Source organism: Procambarus clarkii, chromosome 43 (genome assembly GCF_040958095.1).
Source record: "Procambarus clarkii isolate CNS0578487 chromosome 43, FALCON_Pclarkii_2.0, whole genome shotgun sequence".
Lineage (NCBI taxonomy): Eukaryota > Metazoa > Arthropoda > Malacostraca > Decapoda > Cambaridae > Procambarus > Procambarus clarkii.
In genome coordinates, this window is record NC_091192.1 from 12,919,744 (window position 1) to 12,944,050 (window position 24,307).

At 38.4% G+C, this 24,307-nt stretch overlaps 1 protein-coding gene across 1 annotated transcript; it reads right to left on the reverse strand.

Annotated features, from left to right (window-relative positions):
• Nucleotides 1–6,285: 6,285 nt before the first annotated feature.
• On the reverse strand, nt 6,286–23,944 carry LOC138350002 (uncharacterized). Its single transcript, XM_069300051.1, has 5 exons — nt 23,816–23,944; nt 22,732–22,877; nt 20,486–20,609; nt 14,932–15,081; nt 6,286–10,648 (listed from the first exon to the last, which is right to left on the reverse strand). Exons 1-5 carry the CDS (start codon nt 23,941–23,943, stop codon nt 10,237–10,239), a joined length of 960 nt encoding a protein of 319 aa, XP_069156152.1. The 5' UTR covers nt 23,944; the 3' UTR covers nt 6,286–10,236.
• Between the last annotated feature and the right edge of the window lie 363 nt (nt 23,945–24,307).

Sequence of the window (24,307 nt, forward strand, 5' to 3'; positions counted from 1 at the left end):
CCATACATTGACCCAGAGGCACGGTAACACCGGGCAACAATGCAAACCCATGCGAACAATCCTTCCTACCGTCTCAACATACATATCCAAAATGTATATTCAGATGTATATACAAATGCAACACAAATGTAGCTAAGGCTAATTCCCCATCAGTGTCCGGTCGTGATGGTCGAGTGGTTAAGGGTTCCTGTACACCAGTTGCAGAGTGGTCCTGGCACTTTATATATATATATATATATATATATATATATATATATATATATAAGGGGCTGCAGAAGGCTTATTGGCCCATACGAGGCATCTCCTATCTAAACACAAAGATTAATCCAGTGTAATTGGCCTGTTATGTTGGACATTGTCTTCTGTGTTGGCATCGATATGTTCTTGTCTTGTCCTTACTCTCATGGTGGGTAGAGTAAATAGTTCCGTGATTTGGGTGTTCATGGTAGGTCGCTCTATTCTTATGTGAATTGCCTCAAGAATTTGTAATCTTCTTGAATCTTGGGTTTTGTCTAATATGCAAGTATTCTTGTTCAACATTTCTCTTGTTAGAGTAATGTCATGGGCTTGTCTCATGTGATTCCTAGGGGCACCAGATTGAAGATGGCATGTCAAACGCCTCGTCAGCTTGGTCGACGTCATACCTATGTACTTACATTGAAGGTTACATCCTTCGTGGGGGCAAGTGTACATGTATACAACGCTTGACTGCTGTAGAGGGTTCTCCGTCGGCTTCGGGCTGTTTTTGATAAGGAGTTCGGAAGTCTTCTTGGTTTTGTAGAATATTATCAGGTAATATTTCTTGATGCTTCTATATTGGAGCGGAGTCTTGAGGTGGGTAGAATATAGTTGTGTATTCTACCCACCTCAAGACTCCGCTCCAATATAGAAGCATCAAGAAATATGGACCAATAGGCTTTCTACAAACACTTCTATTCAATACCCATTGTTTGTGTTCTGTCTTGTGTTGATACTTTTAATACCCTATTAATATCCCCTCTTGTTCTGTCTTGTGTTAATGCCACATCACCCCTCCCACCTCACTCAAATGTAGATATAAAATCGGACATACGTAAGTTCTATTCAGTTGTGTATTTGTGAACTAAAGTCTTTGAAAATGTAATAAGTTTTACGAAACGCGCCCGTGTCGCGTCAGACTAGAAATAAAAATGAATTTTGGAGAATTAATTTTTGATTTACCTCCAACAGTGAAGCGTAATGTACGAAAGATTGAGAAAATTCGTGTTAGAATTATTAATCTTACTTTTTCGGTCATATTTAATAATATATGTCTACAGGAAAGACTGCTACCAAAATATACTAATATATATATATATATATATGTCGTACCTAGTAGCCAGAACTCACTTCTCAGCCTACTATTCAAGGCCCGATTTGCCTAATAAGCCAAGTTTTCCTGAATTAATATATTTACTATAATTTTTTTCTTATGAAATGATAAAGCAACCCTTTTCTCTATGTATTAGGTCAATTTTTTTTTATTGGAGTTAAAATTAACGTAGATATATGACCGAACCTAACCAACCCTACCTAACCTAACCTAACCTATATTTATAGGTAAGGTTAGGTTAGGTAGCCCAAAAAAGCTAGGTTAGGTTAGGTTAGGTAGGTTAGGTAGACGAAAAAACATTAATTCATGAAAACTTGGCTTATTAGGCAAATCGGGCCTTGAATAGTAGGCTGAGAAGTGCGTTCTGGCTATTAGGTACGACATATATATATATATATATATATATATATATATATATATATATATATATATATATATATATGTCGTACCTAATAGCCAGAACGCACTTCTCAGCCTACTATTCAAGGCCCGATTTGCCTAATAAGCCAAGTTTTCATGAATTAATGTTTTTTCGTCTACCTAACCTACCTAACCTAACCTAACCTAGCTTTTTTTGGCTACCTAACCTAACCTTACCTATAAATATAGGTTAGGTTAGGTTAGGTAGGGTTGGTTAGGTTCGGTCATATATCTACGTTAATTTTAACTCCAATAAAAAAATATTGACCTCATACATAGAGAAAAGGGTTGCTTTATCATTTCATAAGAAAAAAATTATAGTAAATATATTAATTCAGGAAAACTTGGCTTATTAGGCAAATCGGGCCTTGAATAGTAGGCTGAGAAGTGAGTTCTGGCTACTAGGTACGACATATATATATATATATATATATATATATATATATATATATATATATATATATATATATATATATATATATACATATATATATATATATATGCGAACAAGCCTGAATATACTAATATATGCTTGTCTCATGTGATTCCTAGGGGCACCAGATTGAAGATGGCATGTCAAACGCCTCGTCAGCTTGGTCGACGTCATACCTATGTACTTACATTGAAGGTTACATCCTTCGTGGGGGCAAGTGTACATGTATACAACGCTTGACTGCTGTAGAGGGTTCTCCGTCGGCTTCGGATATATATATATATGTCGTACCTAGTAGCCAGAACTCACTTCTCAGCCTACTATTCAAGGCCCGATTTGCCTAATAAGCCAAGTTTTCCTGAATTAATATATTTACTATAATTTTTTTCTTATGAAATGATAAAGCAACCCTTTTCTCTATGTATGAGGTCAATTTTTTTTAGTGGAGTTAAAATTAACGTAGATATATGACCGAACCTAACCAACCCTACCTAACCTAACCTAACCTATATTTATAGGTAAGGTTAGGTTAGGTAGCCAAAAAAAGCTAGGTTAGGTTAGGTTAGGTAGGTTAGGTAGATGAAAAAACATTAATTCATGAAAACTTGGCTTATTAGGCAAATCGGGCCTTGAATAGTAGGCTGAGAAGTGCGTTCTGGCTATTAGGTACGACATATATATATATATATATATATATATATATATATATATATATATATATGTCGTACCTAGTAGCCAGAACTCACTTATCAGCCTACTATTCAAGGCCCGATTTGCCTAATAAGCCAAGTTTTCCTGAATTAATTTATTTACTATAATTTTTTTCTTATGAAATGATAAAGCTACCCTTTTCACTATGTATGAGGTCAATTTTTTTTCATTGGAGGTAAAATTAACGTAGATATATGACCGAACCTAACCAACCCTACCTAACCTAACCTAACCTATATATATAGGTAAGGTTAGGTTAGGTAGCCAAAAAAAGCTAGGTTAGGTTAGGTTAGGTAGGTTAGGTAGACGAAAAAACATTAATTCATGAAAACTTGGCTTATTAGGCAAATCGGGCCTTGCATAGTAGGCTGAGAAGTGAGTTCTGGCTACTAGGTACGACATATATATATATATATATATATATATATATATATATATATATGTCGTACCTAGTAGCCAGAACGCACTTCTCAGCCTACTAGGCAAGGCCCGATTTGCCTAATAAGCCAAGTTTTCATGAATTAATTGTTTTTCGACTACCTAACCTACCTAACCTAACCTAACCTAGCTTTTTCGGCTACCTAACCTAACCTAACCTATAAAGATAGGTTAGGTTAGGTTAGGTAGGGTTGGTTAGGTTCGGTCATATATCTACGTAAATTTTAACTCCAACAAAAAAAAAATTGACCTCATACATAATGAAATGGGTAGCTTTATCATTTGATAAGAAAAAAATTAGAGAAAATATATTAATTCAGGAAAACTTGGCTTATTAGTCAAATCGGGCCTTGCATAGTAGGCCGAGAAGTGCATTCTGGCTACTAGGTACGATATATATATATATATATATATATATATATATATATGTCGTACCTAATAGCCAGAACGCACTTCTCAGCCTACTATTCAAGGCCCGATTTGCCTAATAAGCCAAGTTTTCATGAATTAATGTTTTTTCGTCTACCTAACCTACCTAACCTAACCTAACCTAGCTTTTTTTGGCTACCTAACCTAACCTTATCTATAAATATAGGTTAGGTTAGGTTAGGTAGGGATGGTTAGGTTCGGTCATATATCTACGTTAATTTTAACTCCAATAAAAAAAATTGACCTCATACATAGAGAAAAGGGTTGCTTTATCATTTCATAAGAAAAAAATTATAGTAAATATATTAATTCAGGAAAACTTGGCTTATTAGGCAAATCGGGCCTTGAATAGTAGGCTGAGAAGTGAGTTCTGGCTACTAGGTACGACATATATATATATATATATATATATATATATATATATATATATATGTCGTACCTAATAGCCAGAACGCACTTCTCAGCCTACTATTCAAGGCCCAATTTGCCTAATAAGCCAAGTTTTCATGAATTAATGTTTTTTCGTCTACCTAACCAACCTAACCTAACCTAACCTAGCTTTTTTTGGCTACCTAACCTAACCTTACCTATAAATATAGGTTAGGTTAGGTTAGGTAGGGTTGGTTAGGTTCGGTCATATATCAATGTTAATTTTAACTCCAATAAAAAAAAATTTACCTCATACATAGAGAAAAGGGTTGCTTTATCATTTCATAAGAAAAAAATATAGTAAATATATTAATTCAGGAAAACTTGGCTTATTAGGCAAATCGGGCCTTGAATAGTAGGCTGAGAAGTGAGTTCTGGCTACTAGGTACGACATATATATATATATATATATATATATATATATATATATATATACTATGCAAGGCCCGATTTGCCTAATAAGCCAAGTTTTCCTGAATTAAGTTATTTTCTCTATTTTTTTTCTTATGAAATGATAAATCTACCCATTTCATTATGTATGTTGTCAATTTTTTTTTATTGGAGTTTAAATTAACGTAGATATATGACCAAACCTAACCAACCCTACCTAACCTAACCTAACCTATCTCTATAGGTTAGGTTAGGTTAGGTAGCCGAAAAAGTTAGGTTAGGTTAGGTTAGGTAAGTTAGGTAGTCGAAAAACAATTAATTAATGAAAACTTGGCTTATTAGGCAAATTGGGCCTTGCATAGTAGGCTGATAAGTGATTTCTGGCTACTAGGTACGACATATATATATATATATATATATATATATATATATATATATATATATATATATATATATATATTATATATATATATATATATATATATATATATATATATATATATTTATATATATGTATGTATATATGCATCTTGGGTTGGGTTGCACTACGGATGCTCCAAGGGCTGGCATGTAAGACACAATGAGGTTAATGACATCATCAAGATGAGCCTTGTCTCATCCTAGGGGACCAAAACCCGGATGACCCCGCACTTCGCCCAGATGTGATCACAATATACCCCTGGAAAAGGGGCAAACAGCTGGCTTAGGACTACACATGTGTATCCACCCTGGCTGACACCTACATACACTTCGGTGCTGATCAAGCAGGTGGGGCGGCCAACCACAGGGAAATAGCAAAATCAAACAAATACAGGCGATTGGAAGGTCAATACACCTTTGATCCTGTAGCGTCTGACACGCCCAGCCCCTGGAGTAGGAGTGCCATGGGATTTCTCAAAGAATTGGATTCCAGGCTGATTGACATCGCCAGAAACCCAAGGGCTGCCAGTTTCTTGTTTCAGCGCCTCAGTGTAGCGATCCAGAGGGGAAATGCCTGCTGTGTCCCCGGTTCCTGTCCGGAAGCGGAGAAACTCCAAGAGATCCATAACCATTAAGCACTAATTGTATTAACTAATGTACATTTTGTAACCTATAAATATCTACTAAAGCACAACAAAACACACACACATACACACATGCCCAAATGAGCCACAGAGATATTAGAAAGAACTTTTTTAGTGTCAGAGTGGTTGACAAATGGAATGCATTAGGAAGTAATGTGGCGGAGGCTGACTCCATACACAGTTTCAAGTGTAGATATGATAGAGCCCAATAGGCTCAGGAACCTGTACACCTGTTGATTGACGGTTGAGAGGCGGGACCAAAGAGCCAGAGCTCAACCCCCGCAAGCACAACTAGGTGAGTACATACACACACACACACAACACAAAAATGAATGAATACTTTTTCTAAATACATGTACACTTTGTTAAAACAAAAATAAAAAATTCTGCAAATAAGCAAACTGTTTTGTATTTCTCTTCTTAAGCTCTTCTTAAAACTTGAAAGACCACTTTCAGCACTGTTTTGGAAATGTATAAAATACTGTCTTTGACAACTTCAGCTTAAATATTGCACCAGTAACTGGCTAAATACCTCATAAAATGCAATAGGAAATGCATAAAAAACCATCAAGAATTAGATCCAATAATTCTAAAATATTGTTGTTAAAAATTGCCAGAAGGAACATTTAACATTTATTACTCTTTACAAAATATGCTGCTGGTGTTGTTTTAATAAACAAGTTGCACTAATGCTATCTGCAGCTCAGGTAACGTTCACATACATAACACTAACCTGTCTGGGAAACCTATGTCTGTAAGTAACATTTCGGACACCAAACTTACTGACAACAAAACCATGTACATTTGTTAAATTGACTATAGATTTCTACACAACCATTGTAAACAGTCAGGTCTATCTGTTAATGAGATTTATAACCATTGTAAACAAAGCTAGGCTTATCTTCATCGAGATGTTCACAACCAATGAAAACAAAGCTAGGTTTATCTTTCTATCAGTTCTTTACAACCATTGTAAACAAAAATTATATGTACATATTATTCACATCCATAGGAAACAAGGCAACTTTCCCAACAGGTCATCATAACTCTCTAAACAAAGTTATCTGTTCACAAGATCGTTATAGCCACTGTAAACAAGCAATTTTTCTACCAGGTCAAAACATCACCGTAAACACTACCACATGCCTACCAAGTCCGAAAGACAATTATATGTAAATTGTTATGTACACCCGAACAAAACAGCACTGCAAACAGGGTTATCTATTTATCAGACTACTATAAAAAAACTATATCTATTAGTATTAGGGTGGTCAGAAGTCGTGGTTTTGAGCAGCCTGGCCTCCGCCCTGCGACACCTCAAGCAGGACGTTAATTTTTCTATTTTGGAGCCTGTCTTAAAACAATTATAAATGGTACATAGGCTACTACTGCCTTTAGTTTTGCGAAGTAAGTTAATTTGGTTCGCATATGCTGTTCCAGCGAAAGAAAAAATTATTATTTATTTCTTCTAATTCTTAGTTGTTACTATATGAATGCATGTATGTAATATTACAATGCGTGTAAAAAATAGTTTTAGACATAATAGCACAAAATGGCATTCATCACATAATATGAATGCGATGAATTCATTTACAAATAAACAATTCTCCTAACCGTATTTTGAATATTTTCCACAAGTTTTTAAATATTTTAACTCACCATAAAACATGTTTGATTTAGGTTAAATTGTCAGGCAATTTAGTAATTAATTTGTTAAATATTAGAATTTAGTAATTTGTGTATTTTGGTTATTATAATAAAATGAAGTAAAAATGCATATTCATTTTCTATATATAAGTATATCAACCTGTCCACGGAGAGGAGGTAACCTAGAGGTAATCACTTGAAAACCACTATGTAATTATTGCTATTATCTTTTCCCTATCCACGTGTAGGTTAAGTTTATGTTACATTAGGTTAAGGTTAAGATAGGTTAGTTTTCATTACATTTAGTTGCGTTAATATTGTGTGGAGAAACTTACTACAATACTGTAGTGCTTAAATGAAGGTGAAGGAAATACCCAATATAAGTAAATGCTTTAAAAATCAAATATTCGGATGAAATCTAAATCCTTTCTCAAGATACTGTATACAATGTTCTAAAGGACGTAGGTTACATCCGAATATTTAGTTTTGAATACATTTATACATATATTGGGTCTTTTCTTCAAATTAAGTATTATCCTCAAAAGTGGAAATTTGGTATTTGAAAGCTAGTTAAGTATTCCATAGAATTTCATTTACAGAAAACCAAGTTCTTCAGATCATTTAAAAAAAAACGAGTTAAGCATACATTTTATATTTTAAATCATCGATGTATATTATAATAAAGTAATAACTTTAAAGTATTCTGTTTAGAATAAAGGTTCACATGCCAGTTTATAAGTAGACTATTATTGAAACCGTAATATGCTTTCAGACTATCACAACTATCTAGAAAACTATCTAGGTGGTGTGAGAGTTGGTTTGGTATCTCTTGGTATAATTACTTTGAGGATGGGCACACACACTGGAGGGTCTAGTAGCTGAGCGGGGTGGACGGGTCTGGTAGCTGAGCGGACAGCGCGCAGGACTCGTAATTCTGTGGCCCGGGTTCGATTACCGGACCTGGCAGAAACAAATGGGTAAAGTTTCTTTCACCCCTGATGCTTCTGTTACCAAGCAGTATATAGGTACCTGGGAGTTAGACAGCTGTTACGGAGCTGCTTCCTGGGTGTGTGTGTGGGGGGGGGGGAATAGTAGATAGTTTCAGTTGATTGATTGACAGTTGAGAAGCGGGTCGAAAGAGCATAGCTCAACCCCCGCAAGAACAACTAGGTGAATACACACACACACACACAATATTTTACCTAATGGCCAAAAGTGCCTAACAAGCTGAATTTTCCCGAAATATATATTTTCAAAGTTTTTATTATGGAATAATAAAACTTTGCAAGACATTATATATGAATTGATTTGTTTTTGAGATGATTTCAAACTAACAGAAATTTTATCAAACGTAACGTAACCTAATTAAACCTAACGAAACCCATCCTAACCTAGCCTAACATATTTACATCAGTAATTCATGTTCTAAATATAATATTATTAATTTGAATAAATCATTTTGGAAGAGAAATATATGCAAATAATGAACCGGCTAAACTACAAAGTAATCATCCAGAGCCATGTGGATCATGAAGTAATCTTCAAGATTTCTTTTACCGTCCTGAAAACTAATCTTAAAGACCTTTGTGTCCATAAACATATTTCTAGACCTCACAGAAATCAGTCCTCGAAACTAATACTTCAGACCATTGTGGTCTTGGAATCTAATCTTCTAGATCATTATGATATGAATCTAGTCCTGCTAAATGTAAACTGATGAGTTCTATCTGGTCCTGGAAACCAGTCATGAAGACTCATGGTCTTTTAAGGTTTTCATCCAGACTTTTATGGAATACAGAAGCAAACCTTGCGACCTTGTTTTTGTGCCTGGAACTAATCCTATTTAATTCTAGAGCAAATGTTAGAAAGTAACATTTCAGTTTTTTTGCACTCCTGCAATGTAATCGCGCTATTTCTAGATATTCTTGAATAATGGCATATAAAACTCGAAATCTAAAATTCATTACGAGTTCCTAAATTTGTATTCAACACCAGATGTCCGTTATATAAAATTCATCAGAAATATTACAAAATGTGGGATTCATGTCCAGTAGTCCCCCAAAATTGGAATTCATTACCACTAGTCCCAAAATCTAAAATTCATTAAATGCATTATACAAAATCTGGAATTCATTAATATTTACCACAAATATGGAATTCAACTTCAGTAACCTTTTTATATGAAATTCAATACAAGCAGTCTAGAAAAAAAATCTAGTTAGTTATCTATAATTACAAGATCGAATGCTACTACCTGTAGTTAAACTAGGACTCGCATTATAAAGCAACAATCTTTGTGAAATACCTATTCAATAACATTGATCAATAAAAATACTGACTTACAGAATGTGAACATCCTTGTTTCCATCTGGCCAAAATCCGTGTGCTGACCCCTTTATATCCTAACCTCAGCATCAGCATCAACAAGTTCTGAATGAGGTACAAGTCACATCGTGCTTAAGACGGTTCACTAAAGGATTTTAAAACCTCCTAACCTTACTCAACCTAATCTAACCCAAACCAACCCAACCAAGTCTAAGGCAGCTTAACCTGATCTAATTTATCCTAACCTAACGATATATAGGGTTTTTCCAGTCAGAACACAAAGCTTTTCGAACCGTCCTGTATACAATTTGACCATACCCCTTCTGAGTGTCAGCACTGCTCGCCAAGATCTGAACGTCAGCAACAATATTCCAAAATCTGAACATTAACTCCTGGGCACAAAATCCCGAAGCCAAAATTTACATATCAATCACAAAAGCCAATATAAAAAAGAATACTTACAGTATACCCTTAAAATGAAAATATTAACTACAAGCTATTCTTAATAGCCTCAAAATTCTACATACTGTATATCTAAGATCCCTCTATAAAAAAATTCACAGCAGCCTCAGTACATTAAAGAAAACGAAATGTGGACATTAATATAATCTAAATACAGCAGCCACGCCCACCAGAAGCGTGGCAACACCTGACATAACACCACTGCCGGAGCCGCGGTATTGCTGGCTCTCTGCGCCAAATAAAGTGTTGCCAGCGAGACCGAGGGAAGGTTTAACAGTGGGCCGCGGGGTTTGAAGGTTGGCGGGGGTGGTCCAGGTGAAGCGGGTGGTGGGGGCGGTTGGTCCTGGCCGAGGGGTTGGCTGAGGGGTGGTGGCATCTGGCCGCAGGTGGGACGAAGGCCACCCACCATTGTTGTGGCTGTTATCACTGTTGTGACTGTTCTCGCTGTTATGACGGTTGTCCATGTGGTGATTGTTATCGCTGTTGTCGAGGTTAGTGGGACTGGTCGGTACCCCAAAGTTGCCCTTAGGGCAATCACGAGCATTTGGTCTGGAAGAGAAGCAGATTTTATGAATTGGCATCCTCGGTTACCTGAGTTGTAATTACCTCAGGTCGTGTAAGTCTATCTATGGATCCATTTCCAAGTTGGACTGTACCAAGGAAATCATAATATATAGTGCGGATAGGCAATGACTCGAATTACAGGTACTTACATCATCGAGACGCCATATTAATATTTCATCATTGATGGAGAATCATATTTGTCTTTTCTTCAAATAATATTTCGAATTACGAAATTCACTAATATATGTATCCAAATATTTACAAGGAAGTACAATGGAATATATTTGTATTGAAATGCCTGTTTGTGCTGCTACGAATAACGTATACGTCAAATATTTTGTACAATTGTCCGAATTTTTTTTGTATTCGTGTTATTATTTAATTGTGTTGCAGTGATAGGTTTATTCTAACTTAGCTAGTACGTTATAAGTACTAATATCGGGTCTTGTTACCCTTGTTACTACTCTCCAACACTTTTGCCGTGTTTTATAGGCATTCTGGTCCTGTCAGATTAGACTACGCTGGATTGTTTTGGGCTATATCAAATTTAGGCTAGGTTAGGTTAGGACGTGGTTGTCTCAGCCTGCCCCCACTCACCAACTTGGTCCACTGTGTGCTTGAACTGTATCGTGTGGAAAATGTGCTGCACTTTCTCAGGAATAACTTAAAAGTGACCTGAATTACCTCACCAAAACTAGGCTAAATCTCCTGGATATATTAACTGCAGACCTATGGGTTGGTGCGCTATTGGGATACAGGCCGTTACAGCGCTGTTATATATGGAAACAGAATAGATTGGGATGACTAAACCAGACTGTACAAGAAGGGCGGAATATAAAGTACTTGTCCTTGCAGCAGGGCCCGCCGTGTACCTGTATCATTGTAACACAGTACCCCGTGTACCTGTATCATTGTAACACAGTACCCCGTGTACCTGTATCATTGTAACACAGCACCCCGTGTACCTGTATCATTGTAACACAGCACCCCGTGTACCTGTATCATTGTAACACAGCACCCCGTGTACCTGTATCATTGTAACACAGCACCCCGTGTACCTGTATCATTGTAACACAGCACCCCGTGTACCTGTACCATTGTAACACAGTACTCCGTGTACCTGTATCATTGTAACACAGCACTCCGTGTACCTGTATCATTGTAACACAGCACCCCGTGTACCTGTACCATTGTAACACAGTACTCCGTGTACCTGTACCATTGTAACACAGCACCCCGTGTACCTGTATCATTGTAACACAGCACCCCGTGTACCTGTACCATTGTAACACAGTACTCCGTGTACCTGTATCATTGTAACACAGTACTCCGTGAATAGTGGAAACCGGACCTACGAGAGGCCGTTTTGCTTTTTTTTCAACGTCCCCTCGTAGGCCCCGTCATTTTCCGTTACCCCGGTGAGTGATTGCTCGTCTCCAGGTCTTAGCATTTAGCTCAAGGGGGTTAATAAGGCATTAAAAACAATGGATATATGCTAGATGGGTTGTTTAGCACCATTAATAATGAAACATTTATGGAAAATGTATGTGTTTTTATATTGAGCTCATAGGAAGTCAGATGTACCATTCATTTAATGTGAAATTCTGACTTTTGAGGAGTTGGTTAAACTCAACATATTATAAATGACGACCTAATCATACCTAAACAAATATTATGAAAATTTAGTATTGTTTGACAAAAGTTGGCTGTGATTGTATTTGTACATATAGCATAATTATTATACATGTGCAAGTTGTGTAATAAGTTGTGCAGGTTATGTATTTTACATAAGTTGTATGATGATTACAATTATGTATTGATTATATACCCACAAATTGTGTATTGTTTGCGCAAGTTTTGTATTAATTGTACATGTTTTGTATGTGTATTTGTAGAATTGAGTAGTTGTGTTCATATTTGGGTTAGTTGTGTATTGATTATATTTTTGTGCAAGTTGTGTATTAATTGTGTATATGTTGTAACTGTATTTGTGTGAATTGTGTATTTGTGCTGGTTGTGTATTTACGTATTTGGACTAGTTATGTATTGTAAGTATTGGTGCTGGATATGTATTTATGCAGGTGGTGTAATAATTATGAAAGATGTGTAATAATTGTGCAAGTTGTGTATTAATTGCGTTTGTTGTGTAATTATATATGAACGAATTGTGTATTTACACCTTTCTGTATAGATTATCATTGTGCAAGTTGTGAAATTATATAGACAGTTTTCTTGTATTAATTGTGCAGAGTTGTGTATTAATTACACAATTTGTGTAATAAGTGTCCGTGTTTTACAATTGTTTTGTGTGAATAATGTATTTATGCAAGTTGTGTATTTAATACGCTGAAGTGGAACTGGATCAACTATATTTTTTTTGGTGCGAATTGTGTATTTGTGTAAGTTGTGTATATGTTACCTGAAAAATAGATCTTCATGTGAAAGTGTATTTGGTTTATGAGACACTGTGTGGGTATTTTGTGAAAATTATGTTTATGGAATTGTGTAATGTCAGTGAAAGCGTGTTTTGATTGTATGAGCATATATGAAATTTGATATAATTATGCTAATGCCATACTTTGTGTAAGTGTTATACTTTGAGTGATTATGCAATATTTGTGTAAATGGTGTATTTTGTGTGCAACTGCCATATTTTGTGTGTAAATGACATATTTTGTCTATAAATGGCATATTTTGTGTGTGAATATCATATTTTGAACATGTCATATCTGGTGTGTAAATGAAAAATTGTGTGGAAGTACTTTCTGCTTAAATGCTATATTGAGTGTAAATATGTATGTGTTTTTATTCTGTGTGTTTTTGATTTTGTGTATTTTTAGTGTAAGTACAAGTGTTGCATTTTGTGTGTTTGATGTTAAATTAATATATTTTTGTGTGTCTTAACACAAGCTTAGTTTTTATGAATAATTACTAATGCATTTATTTATTTCAATGGGACATATACACTCTGGTTTATCCTTTCGAATAGTATATAGGTGGGTATTTAATAATATTTAAATTTGCTGGAATAATATGAATACCTTGCTGATTGGTATGTATTAATATGAATTAACAGTACAAATAATTAAGATTACTTGGGGGTGAATGAGGTGTGGGATGATAAGATTACTGAAATCTTATTCTTAATACATTTTAGGGATTCATATGACATTAATTACATCTGATTAATGGTGCAATGGTGGCAGAACAGGCTATTCTATATGCATGTATGGGCTGTGTAGTGTGTATGTATGTGTGTATGTATGTATGTATGTATGTATGTATGTATGTATGTATGTATGTATGTATGTATGTATGTATGTATGTATGTATGTATGTACTCACCTAGTTGTGTTTGCGGGGGTTGAGCTTTGGCTCTTTGGTCCCGCCTCTCAACTGTCAATCAACTGGTGTACAGATTCCTGAGCCTACTGGGCTCTATCATATCTACACTTGAAACTGTGTATGGAGTCAGCCTCCACCACATCACTGCATAATGCATTCCATCTGTTAACTACTCTGACACTGAAAATAATCTTTCTAACGTCCCTGTGGCTCATCTGGGTACTAAGTTTCCACCTGTGTCCCCTTGTTCGTGTTCCACCCGCGCTAAAGAGTTTGTCTTTGTCCACCCTGTCAATACCCCTGAGAATTTTGTAGGTGGTTATCATGTCACCCCTTACTCTTCTGTTTTCCTGGGTTGTGAGGTTCAGCTCCCTTAGCCTTTCCTCGTAACTCATTCCTATATATGTATGTATGTATGTATGTATGTATGTATGTATGTATGTATGTATGTATGTATGTATGTATGTATGTATGTATGTATGTATGTATGTATGTACGTACGTATGTGTATGTATGTATGTATGTATGTATGTATGTATGTATGTATGTATGTATGTATGTATGTATGTATGTATGTATGTATGTATGTATGTATGTATTTGTGACTGTTGGTTTAGAAACAAGTTAGCTGGTTTGTGTAGCAAGACTAGGATTTTCGAGGTCTAGGAATGATTAACCTGTGAATATACTGGCTAGGATCCAGCTGAGTCGTGAGATGGATGAATTGCAGTACGACATTTGGCCAAATGTATCAGAAACTCCCCGGGCCTACGAGGGGCGTTGAAAAAAGCAAAACGGCCCCTCGCAGGCCCGGTTTCCACTACTACCATGTACCTGAATCATTGTAACACAGCACCCAATGTGATGGAAACTCAAGTGATGGAGACTGAAGTGAAGGAGGGTGTAGAGTGATGGAGACTTACACGAAGTTCTGGCACTTCTGGAGAAGGAAGCCGAGCGCTCGGTCCAGCATGGACCTCATGAAGACTGAGGCGGAGACCTGGAGGTTGGACGGGTCGTCACACTCCACGGGCGTCCTGTCCAACACGCACTCCCGGAACTTGTGATGGGCGCTGTGGACACCACCAGTGGGGTTAGTGGTGGTGGTGGTGGTGGTGGTGGTGAATGGTAGTGATGGTGGTAAGTAATGATGGTGCGGAGGTCGGGGGGTGGGGGTGGGGGGTGTTTGTGGTGAGTGGAGGTGGTAAGGAAATAATGGTGGCAAGTGAGAATAGTGGCGACCAATAGTATAGGTCACCATATAACAGTAGTGGTAGTGAAGGAGTGTCATGACTGAACGAAGCAATAGGGGGTGAATGAGATCAAACAACTATACCAAAGTACTTTAAGAGATGGGAGCTAATCCATTAACATAAATAAACACAGTTTCACATGCAATATATATCAATGGAACTCATTATTGTACATAATTCCCGGTTAATAATTCCTACAGCTGGTTATAACAAGGTCCTAAACTAGACAAGGCAATACTATGAACCATTAATGAACAAACTGTACAAGTTACTTCCCACTAACAACAACACTAAACTATCCCTATTAAATACCTTTATGAAGACAGGCATGTGAACATTAAGTGAAGGGAGTATAAGGCAGGAGTGGGAGGAGTCAGTATAAGGCAGGAGTGGGAGGAGTCAGTATAAGGCAGCAGTGGGAGGAGTCAGTATAAGGCAGGAGTGGGAGGAGTCAGTATAAGGCAGGAGTGGGAGGAGTCAGTATAAGGCAGGAGTGGGAGGAGTCAGTATAAGGCAGGAGTGGGAGGAGTCAGTATAAGGCAGCAGTGGGAGGAGTCAGTATAAGGCAAGTGTGTAAGGAGGAGTCAATAAGGAAGGAGTAAGGAGGCTGGGAGTAGTCGTCAGCATAAGTAGTGTAAAGTGTAGTTAAGAATGTATGTTTTTATTTTTTAGCGACATGTGGTTGAGTCACCGTGAGGGAAACGGTACGTTTTCCCTTTTGGCAACATACGGCTATAGTCACTGTGACTGAAACCTTATGATATCAATTTTGGTGACTTACGGGTCTAGTCACGTAATTTTCTTGGAGGGGGTAACCCTTGTGTTTTGCTCTCGGCGTCACGCAGGTCTAGTCTATCCCGCGTGTTTATGTAAACTTCTCGTTTGGAACATTGTGAACGACCTAGAACATATTTAAATAGGTCGTACCTCAGATGTAGGGGCGGGGACTTGACCCTCCCGACCACTAACCCTCTGCCAGCAAAGGTTTTGGTTGGTATATTTTGTTAGGGAATGACACAGTTCGTCAGGTGGTCCTCGTGGTGAGTGTTCTAAGACCCATCCTCCTGTTTAGATAGTACCTATTGTGGCGATCGTCAATAGTTAGAATTCGTACGTTCTTAGCTTTTAGATAGTCATATACTGACTAGTAAGAAATTCTTTTAAAAATGTGAAGTTAAAACACAAACCTAAATATTCCTAGGCCTAGTATAGCACACATATGTACTATATTAGGCCTCATATATCGTGTATTAGGCCTAGGGAGGTTAGGGTAGGTTAGTTTAGTTTGTCAAAGCAACACAAGTAAAAAATAGTTTTCCAGTTTGTCCAACTTAATTTCTACTTCCTATTTTCGTTGTTCGTCGGTAAATATACTATGGTCATCATCGTTACTATAAGTACTACCAAAACAGCAGGATCGGCTGGCACAACAAATGGAAACCATCTCAAGACCAACAACGACTCACATCTTCACAGATGGATCAGTTGATTAAGAAAGAGGTTCTGTTGGGACAGCAGTTTACACTACCAACCATGAAGCTTACTGGAGCATGAATAGTGGGTGCTCAACATTGCAGACAGAATTATATGCCCTGAAGGAGGCCATAAACTATACAATTGAGAATAATTTACATGATGTCATCATTCATACCGACTCAAAATCTTTGCTCCAGGCATTGTTATCCAACCAGCACAGAGATAATATACAACTCATCATAAAAATCCTACATATAAGAAAAGACGCAAAGAATCTAGGGCTGTCAATCACCATAAATTGGATGTTAAGTCACATTGGCATGGATGGTAATGAAAAGGCAGACTCACTAGCAAAAACTGCCACTGCTCTACCTGTTGTACAGGTTCAAATACCTCCAAGTTTTTCACTGATTAAGGAACAAATCAAGAAGAAAATACTCTCAACTATCAAAAGTCGCCACAGAGCCAAAGTAGCGGAAGGAAGATTCACTGCGATATGGTACGAACAAGCCACTGGTTACTCCTCTTTCAATCCTGACAAAAAGATATCTAGAGACATTGCAGTAGCCATACACAGACTTAGACTTGGTTACAAGTGCTGATGGGAGGTAATAAACCTAATAGTTAAAGAGGGTCACATCTATGGAGCAGAAGTAGAAGCGCCACTATTGCATTACTTACTGGAATGTGAAGCAATTGAAGCCCTGCACATCAAACTCAACATTCATCCAATGAGAGCAGCTGCAATAGATGCAAAATCCACCGCGACTACAATGATTAGAAAAGCAGTTGAAGAATGGGGACACACTAGTGAACACTGTGCGTCTATATCCGCCACCAAGATAATGTTATTAAAACAAGACTAAAACCAGTGTGCCTAAGCAGAAGTGGAAAAGAAACAGGAGACAAGGAGGAAACCCTACCTCCATTTAAAACTTCGATCTAAATATCACAAACAAAGTTACCACGAATAACCGAACTCAATTACGGGCTCTCTATGTGCTTCATGGAAATTTTCTTCCGAGTAGCTAAATCTAAAACAACAACAACAATGGAGGATGGGCTGCATGTATCGGACGGCTGCTGCCTCCGTGTCCACCAGCGCTGATGCTCCCGCCTGACCCCGCAGCAACCACCACAGTGGCCTCCACCTTTCCAAGCCTGCCAACATGGTACCTCACCCTACCTCATCACCCTCTCTTTTTCTTCTCAAAAATCATGCTGCGAGATGAGACATTAGTTTCGGGGACTCGACTCTACCACGGGCCTCTGTCGTTTTATAAACACTCATTCATATTATGCGAATTTTAAAATTGACGCTTGGAGAGGAGTCTAAGGTAAGGACTCTGGCCACAGGACTCGGTTCTCCATTGACATTTTCGTCACTTGTTGTCCGATGTTTATGAAATTTGAACCTGGTACATTAAGCTCTCAGATTTGCTTTAGGCTTTAATTCCAAGTCCTACCTATTACTATCATATACAAATTACTGTTTACCCTTTTGTAAGCAGACGTCCATTTCCCGCAAAATTGCATGCACCTACTAAAAACCTGAACGAGACCTAAGTTATATTTTACCTTTATCTTGTTCGGCAAAAGTACAACTGGTTTCTACCTAAATTATCCTGCGAATCTCATTAAAATTCGCCACCAAGGTATTGTTAAACACTGTAAAATAATCATGTTCAAGTTAATCTTTGCACACATCTCAAGAAAGAAACACACTCCCGTAACGTTCTAGGAGCACTTAAAACAGGATATTTTCACACAGGTATGATTTACACATTATCTCATTTCTGTATTTCATCACTTGCAGTTATCTGTCAATCTTCTATCACCTAGCTTCATATCTTGTAGCCAATACTTCTTACTCTTAATCATGTCACTTCTGATATTACGGGCAATCACTTCCTTATTCTTATTCATCTCACATCTAACTATTTAGAATCTGACTATTAGAATGTTAATCTCTAATTAACACCCATTTATATGTAAAACTTTTACTCGCATAAACTTCATATGCTTATTATGTTTTGTTAATCATCCCACTCATATTACATTGAAATATTCAGCTGTGATATCCTTACTCATCACAGACAGACAATACATATTTTTGTTCTCTTAATTTGAATACAGCTTACTTAGTCTTATATAAAAAATTCTTTGACATAACTAAAACTAATAACTTTAATAGTTTACTGAGACAAAGACAAATAAAGAGTCTGAGAGGAAGATATTTCAGCAGGAAGGGAAAAAGTGATATTTTTAGATTTTCAAAAGAAAACTTAAACAGGAACGAATAACTGCAATATCCCAAACAGACACACACTCAAACACACACATAGGCTAAAATTCTGTGGTAAGTTGTAGTTCTAACATGTCATCCCTCTCACATCTCACATTCATAATATTTAACCTTAAGGCTAACTTTAACCTTAAGGTATGTTACATAGTGAAGTACTAATTCTTCACTATGTGTTATATAGGTATGCACATAGTGGCCCTAAGGTAAATCAGGTAAATATCACAGTCTTTAACAATGCCTTAGAGGCAAATTTAATGAAAATTGTAGTATGGGCTAGGTGGAAATTAGTTGTACTGTAGCTGAACAAAATACAGGTAAAATATAACTTTTACAGTTTTCTCTTACAGTCTCTATAGTTTTCTGGTTAGTGGGTCTATGCATGCAATTTTGCTGGAAATGGACATGTGGTTATGAAACGGTAAACAGTAAATAGCATTTAATAGTTAGAACCAGGACCTTGAACTGGAGCCTGGCGTAGGTTTTAGATCTTAGGGTACCTAGTTTAAATTTCGTAAACAGTGGACAAAAGGTGACAAAACTATGAATGGAGAACCAAGTCCCTTGACTAAGAGCCGAGCCTGAGAACTAGATCATAACCTAAGACCCATCTCCAAGTGTCTCATTTAAAAATTCTTAAGATCTGGACGATTGATTATGAAACAACAGAGGCCCATGGTGGAGTCGGGTCTCTGAAATTAACGCTGAACTATTTCCTCCTCTAGGAGGAGGAAAGGAAGGGGTAAGAATAGAGGGGAGAGGGATTGGCGATATTGGAGGAAGGAAGAGACTGAGACAGTGGGAGGTACTACTTCGGCTGCGGGCTGCGGCGGTGGTGTGGCGATCATAGCGGTGGCGGACGACAGCAGCGACGATGGTGACTGCGGCGGCAGTAGCGATAGTGATTGTAGCTGCTGTGTCAGGCAGCACCCAGCAGGGCGGAGACAACCAATAAATGACGCTCACTAGGAAGGATGGCCCACCTGAGGAACTGTCATTCCCCAGCTAATTATACTGACCAAAACAGTTTGTGAATAGAGAAGTGGTGCGATGGTCGTTCCCTCCCCCCCATCCCTACATCTGAAGTACGGCTGGTTCACAAATGTTCTAGACGTCTCCAAACCTGAAGGTCACATAAACACATGGGGTAGACTGAATCTGCATGACTGAGAGTGACACACATGTTACCCCCTCCAAGAAACCCCTTCTAAGAGAACCCATATATCAGCAGAATGGAAAGCTTTCGGCTTCCGTCACTGCGATTACAACCAAACGTTGCCAAAATTTAAAACGTATGGTTTCCACCATGATGACTGGAACCGTACATCGCCAAAATGAAAAACATACGCTCCTAGTCACACTTTACACTACTATTATAAGGAAGGAGTCTGAATCATTACAAGACAAGAGGGAAGAAGCCAGAGGAGAAGAAGAGCAATTACTGACCAGCACATCTGGGCGTCTGTTGCCTGGAAGCCCTGGACCAGGTCAGCCAGGTAGTTGTACTGACCACCACACAAGCTCGTGTTGACGGACACTCGCTTCAGGCACGGCGCGTTCTCCACGTATGCTGCAACCACACAAATGTATAAAAACAATCAAAATTATAATAATAATATAATAATAATATGATAATGATAAAATACATGGAAATCACACTAATGTGATATATATCAATGATAAAATCAAATAGAGCCCTGAGGTGACTCGAACCCATGGCCGAGAGCTAACCACTGGACCACCCTGACTAGTTAAAAGGCATATAACTGGATTTCTACTGAAATCACATGATGTCTGGAGGCCCTCCTGAAGCCAGTCCAACTTTTACTTATGACCACCAAGCAGCTGGGAGTGTAGGCACCGTACTTCATCCACCATACTGTCCATCAAATACACACAGAAATAATACTAATGTGATATATATATTAATGAAGAAATCAATTGGAGCTCAGAGGTGACTCGAACCCACGACCGAGAGAATCCCAGCCACTATATATATTCAGGTTATTGTGGTTTTTACATCACATTAGTGTGATTTCTCTCTGTATTTAATCTTGGAGCTTTTGGTGGATGAACTACGTTGCCTACACCCCCAGGTGCTTCGGGTCATACATAACACTTGGACGGGCTTCAGGAGGGGCCTCCAGACTTCTTGCGATTTCAGTCGATATCCGGTTGTATTGTTTTAACAAGTCAGGGTGGTTCAGTGGTTAGCGTAAATGGCTAGGATTCGGTCGTGGGTTCAAATCATCTCAGAGGTCCAGTTGATTTTCTCAATAATAATAATGCAGTAATAATGATGGTAATAATAGTGATAATAATAATAATAATAATAATGATAATAAGAGAATCAACTGGAGCAATGAAGGGATTCGAACCCTCGACTTGGGTACTCCTAAGCCGCGCACCTCACCCCTGGACGTTAATAGATATACAACCTGGGATTGTAATGAACCCACAGGACGTCTGGAGGCTCCTACAGAAGCCACTCCAGGACCATCCTGTGTGATGAAGATTTTTACCATCACGTAGCTAATTCTTGTCACACACTGTACTCTCCTTTAGATACTCTAGGGTATTGATTATTGATGAAGATTAAGCCACGCAAGAGGTGGCACGGGCATGAGTAGCCTGTAAGTGGTAGATGTTTGGAGTGAAGGTGATCTTTAGTCGTAGTCTTGGGTAGCTGCACAAATACAGATGTACCTAAATGTGTTAAAAAAATAACAAAAAGAGTGGTTCAGGGGGTAAGGAGCACGGCTGGGAGGGTGGGTTGTGATACTATTGACCCCACGAGCTATACAACGTGTAGTATGGTCCTCGGCTATTATAATTATTATTTACACATAGATCGATGAGATAGTACCACAAATGATCCTTGGGAAATATTCTGGTTCCAAAATCTTAATCTTGTGGAGAGAGAGACAGACAGACAGAGAGGGAGAGAGATTCTTTGTTAAATGTGGGGGAGAAGGGAAAAAAAGAGAGGTGAAATGGGGATTGGATGGTAAAGACAGACTATCCCGGGCACTGCCGGGTACCCATCCTGGTATCCCGGCACTGCCGGGTACCCATCCTGGTATATCCCGGGCACTGCCGGGTACCCATCCTAGTATAAAATAAGTCAAGTGTTTTCCGATGTTCGTTTACTAAATTTACTGTCAGTTATAATCATTTATATATTAAAATAATATATAGCATATCACTTCATAAATTTGTTCAGTATTATTATTTCTTATATTATTATTATTATTATTATTTTATTTATTCTAATTTGCGGCACACACATTCACTCTAGGTATAGATAAAAAAGGAAAATCTTGCCATATGAAGAGGAAGAGAAAGAAAAGGGGGAGAAAAGCAGGAGGATAGAAAGAAGAATAGAGCAAAGAGGAAGAGTAGAAGAAGGGAAATCTGAAAATGAAAGTAGGAAAGAGGAAGGCGTGAAGGAGATGGCACCAAACCAGTATGCCTATATAGCACCTGGAAGTAATATCAAGGTGGAATGGTGTCCAGGATATGAGGATGGAGCAAGGGGGGGGGGGAGTACCGCTCCCCATCTAGTGGGATGAGCGGTCCCCATCCTCTTGTATCATTGGGAATCAAACTCCGACCTCCCTGAGTGGAGGCCGTCGCTCATCCAGTGGATATACAAGAGGACAAATACCCCAGAAGGTGAAGGGAGGACTCACAGGTGCGGTACTCAGGGTCCTCCACACACAACATATTGGCGGACTTGATGGAACTCTCGATGGCCTGGTTGAACTCCTCCCGCTGCGTCGGCGACAGGTAGTTGATGGTGTAGTCTCTCACACAGTAGGTGAGGTCGTCCCACAGCCTGGTGGGCGTGGGGGAGTGGTCGTTAGTGGTGGCTGGGTGTGGCACGATGTGGTTTATGGTCACAGGCTACTGGGGCTGCAGGTTAGTAGTGAAGGCATATAAAAGTCTGCGTAGTCCGCAGTGGCACCTTATAGTTGGTTTTATAATGGCCTAATCCTATAAGCTATATTTGGTACCATATCTCACACTACCACGCTTACATTGCCTATTAAGTTAAATGAACTCAAAACAACCTATTGCCCACTTTAATTGATAGTTACTGCTATCTTGAAATGATTTTGGGGCTTAGCGTCCCCGCGGCCCGGTCCTCGACCAGGCCTCCATTTTGTTACACACCCCCAGGAAGCAGCCCGTAGCAGCTGTCTAACTCCCAGGTACCTATTTACTGCTAGGTGATCAGATCCTCAGGGTGAAAGAAACACTGCCCATTTGTTTCCGCCTCTACCGGGGATCGAACCCGGAACCTCAAGACTACAAATTCTGAGCGAGGCCACTCAGCTGTCAGGCTCCTTGATGCTATAGTTTGGAAATTCAAGTTGTTTTGTAATAAATATCTACTGGCACGCGTTAATTGGTCGTTCTTGTAAATAATTTGTGTCTGAAGTTTTATACAGCTTTTACGCACTTTTATTGATAACTAAGGTATCTAATTTCAGGCCAGAGGTCTCCTTTACTAAGATAACCACAGACCTTATGTGACCTTTTGTTACAACAGAGACGTTTGGTTCCCTTAGTCGGGGTCAGGACGCCTGTACTTAAGCTTATCGAGGTGCCCAACCCTCCTTAAAGCCAATTACTGACATTTCCCAAGATGCAGCCCAGTTGCCTAACTCCTGGGTACATATGTTACTGCTAGGTAAATAGAGAAATCAGGCGAAAGTAAACGTGCCAAACCGTTTCTGTCGTGACCGAGGAATGACTCCGGGTAGTACTCACTTGCAGACCCTCTCAATATCGCGGATAGTGAGAGGGAAGATGTTGTCCGGGTTTTTGACCAGCGGCTCCGCCATCTTGATGCAGCGAGTGAGTTGGTCAAGTCCGCGCGGGTCTCTGGCCGCGCTCATCTCTGCCGGGGTGAAGAAAACGGGAGTGGGTTAACTGATCAGTATGTGCTACTAATGGGCATTTTGGACCTAATTAGCACAGTAGCTGCTGAAAGAAAATGGGAGCGGGTTAAGGGGCCCGGTGACACACTCATTTTTTTTGTGAGTAATATCTGCATGGTAAAAACACACTCATTTTTTTTGTGAGTAATATCTGCATGGTAAATGCTCCAACTTTTCCTAATGGATCAACATCATACTCTGAACAGAAAAAAAAGTTGAAAAAGAAAAAGAAAAAATAAGAAAAATTTACAATTTCAAATTAGTGATAAAAATATTAAAATGTAACCAATTGTTATTTTATTCCATTAAGTCTCAGAGTGGC

Coding starts and splice junctions, on each gene's coding strand:
- LOC138350002 (XM_069300051.1), bottom strand. CDS start 23,943: ATGAGCGCGGCCAGAGACCCGCGCGGACTTGACCAACTCACTCGCTGC. Junction 15,082..20,485: donor ACAGACGCCCAGATGTGCTG/GTCAGTAATTGC, acceptor TGGTGTCCACAG/CGCCCATCACAAGTTCCGGG. Junction 10,649..14,931: donor CAGAAGTGCCAGAACTTCGT/GTAAGTCTCCAT, acceptor CTTCTCTTCCAG/ACCAAATGCTCGTGATTGCC.